Source organism: Protopterus annectens, chromosome 5.part0 (genome assembly GCF_019279795.1).
Source record: "Protopterus annectens isolate FY-2018-M chromosome 5.part0, PAN1.0, whole genome shotgun sequence".
Taxonomy (NCBI): domain Eukaryota; kingdom Metazoa; phylum Chordata; order Ceratodontiformes; family Protopteridae; genus Protopterus; species Protopterus annectens.
Genome location: NC_056735.1, coordinates 1,190,522,143 through 1,190,528,691, shown reverse-complemented (window position 1 = coordinate 1,190,528,691; position 6,549 = coordinate 1,190,522,143). Strand labels below are relative to the sequence as shown.

Sequence of the window (6,549 nt, the reverse complement as noted above, 5' to 3'; positions counted from 1 at the left end):
CCACCCTGCTTATATGTAGGGTTCGCACATTTGTTTATTTGAGTTTGTGTGTGTTTTGTTGGTTTGTAGTGTCGGGAGGAAGGTGTATGTGTGCTTGTTTGTATGTAGAGTATGTATGTGGGCAGTCATGGTTTTGAATTTCACGCTTAGGGGGTTTTGGATTTTGAAGTTTTTGGCTTTACAGTCTCAAGATACTGAATTTCAATACTTCAGCATTTCGGGATTGTAAAGTGAAACCATGTATATGTGTATATGGTTTCACTTCAGAATCTCCAACTACTGAAATATCGAACTTCAGTAGCTCAAGACCAAAGTGTCAAACAGCCAACTCACCCTTGCCAGTCATTTAACATATATACTGATTGTATAGTTTAAAATTTGGGGTGTCACTGTAGTTATAGTTTTGATTAATTGTGAATCTGATTTTGTTAATTGTAAAATGTGCAAATGTTTGTTAAAGTTGCAGTTGTGAATCAGAATATTTGTTCAACTGTTCCGAAGTAAGGAAAATTCAGAACATTTTCTCTAGCAGTAATTTCCCCCTTGTGCTCCCCAACATGTTCCTCTGCAGTTTCACTTCTGGAATAATAAAGAAGAAAACATTCATTCTGAATTGTTTTGCACAGCAGGTGCATTGGAGTACAATGTTACATTTCTAGAATTATTCACCCTCTGTGTATTTACTTTTCTTTGCAACTGATTAATTTTTAAGTGAAGTAATCTGTAGGAGTAAAGGTCAAAGACAAAATGAGCACATACTTTATGGAGAAACTTAAATGGAAGAAAAGCAAACTAATGGCAGTGAAGAGTAAGGTGACATGCTGTACACCTGTCCTGAGGTACTGGCATAAGCATTTCAGCAGACAAAAAATGATGTATGCCTTTCCAGCCTGTTTTTGTAAGGTTTAGTTTATTCAGATAACCATGGTTTCCACAGCCTCTAAGTTGGTTGCTGATGCTGTTACCGTTGTTGCTGAGAGACTGGATACTCCTGAGAGTGAGAGAGTCTGTTTGTGGTTGTGACCAGAATTTGAACAAGTCAGTCTTCATCTTTGGAAATAAAATTATTAATATGCACTTTAATTAATCTGTACTTCAAAAGGCTGAGGTAACTCACTGCAAGTAATTTGTTTGGAATGTGGGTCATAACTGTGGAAGTTGATTAATGGGAGGCCACTAAGAGTCATCTCTGAGGAAACAAAGCAGTGTTCATGAAATGTCATAAAGAAAAAATAATAAAATTTCATCACAAAGTTTTTCTGCCTCTGTTTCTTAGAAAAGTGCTAGAGATGAAATGAAAGACATCCCCACACACCAAGCTTAACACAAGAAGCAAAACAGAAAACTACAGAAGAGCTAAGTTGAAAAGCAGGATTTTATACTGGTGAAGAAAGGCAATGCTGTATGTTATGGATAGGTTCAAAGTTTTTCTTTCCTTTTAGATATATGGACACATTATGAAGAGCTGCTGGTTGACTGAGGAGAATTAAGTCTAGTTCAAGCTGCACTCAAGATGACTTTCCTGACCTCCAGTTCTTCAACTTATAAGAGCTTGGTTATGATCAGAGACCCAGTCATAGCCCTGTACGTTACCTGCTAATTGTCATTGTTGAAACATGCACCGAAATATCATAGGTGCAGTCACTGGCAGTTTTGTGAGTACAATCTAAATCTTTAAAGTATCAATGCATGTTTTTCTACAAAAATGCTCCCACCTAGTACTATGGCGTTTTGCTTCTTTACAAAAGTTTTAGTTTTCTGTTGGGTATTTATATCAGGTTCTCTTATGAGGTAATAGACCAATAGAATATTCATTATGACAGAAAGTTTTACTGAGGAACATTGGCAGTAACATATGGAAGGGTAGACCCTACTGCATGTACTGTAAAAAGAGTGCTACTGTACATAAAATGAGTCTCTTCTTCTCACATACTATCCATTTCCTTGAGATGTAAATTAAATGGACATAAAAACATCTTTTCTTGTAGGATGTGTCTGTTAACATCAGATAGTGAAGGCATAATCTAGCTGTGACAAAACAGATTACTAACAGAGTCAGCATAAAACCTTTGTGGGCAATTGCCTTTTAGCAGGCTTGCAGTACTGATATGAAACATCCACTTTTAACAGCACATATTAAATGTAATGCTTCCACACTGTTGCATCTTTGATGAAGTAGTGATACAGTTAGGGTGCTGATGAAGTAATGATACAGTTAGGGTGCTGATGAAGTAGTGATACAGTTAGGGTGCTGATGAAGTAGTGATACAGTTAGGGTGCTGATGAAGTAATGATACAGTTAGGGTGCTGATGCACTTGAAGAGTTAAGGTGATCATCATTAATTACAGAGGCTACTGACTGGTTTAGCCTGGACATCGCAAAAGAAGTTCTTTCCATCTTGCTGTATAAACAGCTGTTTGAATCCATCCATTTCATTTTGTTACGAATCTCCTTACATCTGAAACCATAAATTACAGGGCTAAGGCTCTGGGCAACTGAGAAAATAATATAGCTTGCTATCTCAGAAGTAGGACTAAGCCTTTTCCGTGCCACTATCAAAATAAATACTGGAATGATATGGAAACTTAACTGCAGAGTATGAATTAGAATAGTTCTTCTAGCTCGAATATTTGAATGATTAAAATGTCCAGATTGCTTTCCTTCTCGATATATGAAACAGTAGCTAAGTCCAATGATAATGACAAGTGTAAATATAAATATACCTCCCCCAATTCTTGGTGCTAATCTACCCAAAGATGTTGGGCAGGATGGGTCTCTCTCATAAACATATCCTGGATGTGATTCTTGTAATTCATATATCGTTGACCATATTGGGTTTATTACTGCAAGAAACCATAGAAGTGCCATTACTTTTCTCCCGACGGCATGAACAAATGAAAGGTATCTCAGGGGCCAGCAAATGGTAATGCATGTATTCACAGCCATTAATGTCAGTGTTAATAAGATCCCTCTTCCAAATGCTGTCTGGACAGCAAAAGTGATCCAACAAAGAAGTACAGGTGCATTTAATTTTAATGTACGAATTCCATAGAATAGGAAACCAAGTCCAAAATACACAGCAATGCATATCAAATGATGGCATAAAAGCATATGCCGGATTTCTTTCCTTAAATCCAAATGTTGCCATACTGTCTGTACAATTAAACACATGAATGTCGTAGTCGTTATGAAAGCAATCAGGTTTGTGGTGGCTTTTACTCTACTGATAATTAATTGATCACTAGAGTCACTAGAGGCATTGTTGGTTGAGTTCATATTCCTTCAGTAGTACAGTTTGTCCTAAAATAAACAAACAAAAAAATCATGTTATTAAAAGATCTAGTACATAATTGCTGGCATTTATGTATGCAACAAATATTATTATTATTAATGAAATAGTTTCCAGTTTATATTCAATGTTTTGTAGAGTAATTATCTTATATGTAATATTTGTGCAAGAAAAAAATACCAGTCAAATAGTGAATATTTCCATGAGTACTTTGTTTAAGAATTATACAGATTTAATTGGCTGATAGGCAGTTAGGCCACGGTGGTGCAGCGGTTAGCATTGTCGCCTCACAGCAAGAAGTTCTCCCATTCGATTCTCAGCTGGAGCGCCTTCTGTGTGGAGTCTGCATGTCCTCCCCACTGTTCGGTGCTGCCAAAGACATGCAGGTAGGTGAGTGCGTGATTGGGTGTGCCTTCCTTGAAGGTTGGGCATTGGGCTGACAACTTGGCACACTAAAAATCCACTGCCAATCATGAGCAGACCGGAGTTCCACTGTGGTGACCCCTAACAGGGAAAAGCCCAAAGACATTACTTTAATTGGCTGATAGGCAGTAGTTTGACCATTATTTTATTGAAACTGTTCAGATCAAAATTAAGCAATGTACTTTGCTTAATATTGTCCAGATTTGCTATTTTATTACCCTACAAATTAAATGGTCTATAAAGCATGACACTTGTGATATTATTCAATCTGTATAAAAGGTAAAACATTTTGATATTATCCGAATAGTATACCCCTATGTCTGAGTTATATCAGAAGGTATTACAGCAATGATTAGAGGTTAAACAGAAACTTATTTGCGGTCATTTATTAAAACAGCCCAGTGGTTAACTTTATTTACTTGACTAGACCCTTCCATTTCCTCATAAAATTATTTTCTATACCTTTCCTTCCCCCTGGCCCTACTATCCTCCTGTCAGACTTCACCACACTCCATCTCCATATTAATTGATTCTCCCAAGTCTTTCCCAGTCACTGCCTCTATGTTTTCATTCTCTTGACAGCTCTCTATTTCCAGACAGTCTAGCTGTATGTCTGAATTTTCTTAATATTTTGTTCTTATTTAGTTAGTTACAGTAACAACCCCTATTGCTCCTGGCATATGTCAGTATGACTGTTTCCCCAGTCTTCCATAAAGGAGAGGTGCCCAATTTTATCTTAAGCTTTTCTGCAGTTCATCACCAAACCTCTATCCTTGATACTGCCTTAAGGGCAGAACCTCTAAACAAGGATTAGCCAAATGATCTAACAGTTCTTCTGTGGAATTCTGTTAAAGAACAGTAATCATTATGATAAACTACCAAAGAACTAATCTAAGTGTGATTTTGCAAGAAAATGTTGAAATTCCAGCAACTATCTGAATTTCCTTTATTTACCTTAAAGTTATTTATAGCAGATTAGGTATTAAATAAGTTCAAAATAAACACTGACTGGAAGATTTGGTGAAGCACAATGCTGTTATCAAGAAATATAAGATGAACTGTGTTCAGAAATAACTTCTAGTGATGCTGCTAAAACAACAGTTAGCCTCTTTTTACATAAAGGATAGATAAAAGTAGCTGGTAGTGTATGGAAATCAGAAAATAGTTACTAACAACGCAATGTGCATCTCAAAAGGCTAACTAGCATAATACAAACATATATCTCTTCTCCTTCCTAGGAAAATTTCCTGACCATACTGTTTTTCCCTCACTCCATTTTTCTCATTACAATAACATCTCCTATGTTCTCTCTGCTAATATCTTCCCTACGCTTATGCTTTATTATCTTCCTAAAAAAAAGCCACTCACCTACATGTACTTTTGATAAAACTTCTGAGTTCACTATACCTAGGACCGTTTGTGTCTCTAACTTATTCTCCTGAACTAAATCTCAGTTCTTTGTAACTGTCTTACTCTGTAGAAATATTGGCTTCATATTGTATGACATGGTTGTTTTATATATGAAGTATTTTATGAAGTATTTGTATTGAATTTCATTTGAATGTCTTTTTCCTTGACGTTCTTGTATGGTCTTCTTGCTAATAAACATATTATTGTCTTAATGTTTCATTGTTATCATGTTAATGTTTCAACAATGTATAGGACTTTTCTCCCCAGACCTCTGCTGAAAAGGGGTTTATTTCAAACCTAGTCAGACTTTCTCGGTAAACAAAGGCAAAATAAATAAAATAAAATAAAAAAATCTAAAATAGACTGCATGGAAAATTTTATATTTATGTGGTCAAAAAAAGGACAGTGTGTCAGAAACAAAAACTGTTACATATAAATTCCTTCTGTGTGGCATAGAGGAATGAAGGCTTGACAATGGCCAAGACAATTCAGTCTGAATTAACAACCTGGGTGTTGTAAGAGGTGGTTGAAGAATGGAGGGGATAAAAATCTGTCGCCATCTCAACATTCCTGGATGAGAGGTTGCTAAACATCCCACTGCAGGAGTAACACTTTGGATTCAGACTGCAGGAGTGTACTCCTTGTGAAAAGGCTGGATACAGGGCATGAAACTGTGAATGAGAGCTTTGCTCTCTAGCTAGGCATAGTGGGTATGATGAAGCATGCACTATCATAGAATCCCAGTAGAGCAGGAATTGCAGCATGCCTGCCAGGATAGCAGTTAGAAGTGGAAGAAAATCTCCTGATTTTAGCAGGAAAATTTTGCCTACTCCTTGACGCTTACCTCTCATTCCCATTGTCCTTGAATGCAAGGAATGTGGGAGAACAAATAGGTTAATGGGAGAATGGGAGCTTGGCATTCATTATGTCTAAAAGGAGCACACAAGAACAGTTGCATATCCTGGCTAAAAATGCACGTAGCCTCAAGTGGAAGTTATTTATTTATTTCATTCATTCTACAATATGCAGCGTAATAAGTTCAGCATCATGGGTGAGCTGGACCACATTTCAGCAAGCACTGTGCATAAAGTAGAGAGACAGGTCTGGATCAGACACTAGTCTTTTGCATGATACCTGTACACACTTGCCCACAAATCTAGGAACAATTGAGAAGATCACAAGTTCTCCTAGAAACATGTGTTTAGGATGTGGGTTAAAGCCAAACCACTTGATAAAAACCCATACAGGCCCAGAGATTAAATATAGACACCAAACAAGACATCCTAGCTGGCAATCTAAGACAGGAACAGAAATGGAGAAACAAAAGATGGGATGCAACAATGTTAACTGCTTTGTTACCATGCTACCCCTAACATAATCAGTACATGTCAAATAACTGGTAATAGGTTACTACTTTTTCTCTAGT

General features: G+C 36.8%; 1 protein-coding gene across 1 annotated transcript in view; it reads right to left on the bottom strand.

Annotated features, from left to right (window-relative positions):
• Positions 1-749: 749 nt before the first annotated feature.
• LOC122801593 overlaps positions 750-6,549 on the bottom strand; it is a 143,415-nt gene continuing 137,615 nt past the window's right edge. Inside the window, exon 2 of the mRNA XM_044071056.1 lies at positions 750-3,301. Coding sequence (XP_043926991.1) covers positions 2,300-3,277 — 978 coding nt within the window. The 5' untranslated portion in view covers positions 3,278-3,301 and the 3' untranslated portion in view covers positions 750-2,299. The remainder of the gene's footprint in view (positions 3,302-6,549) is intronic.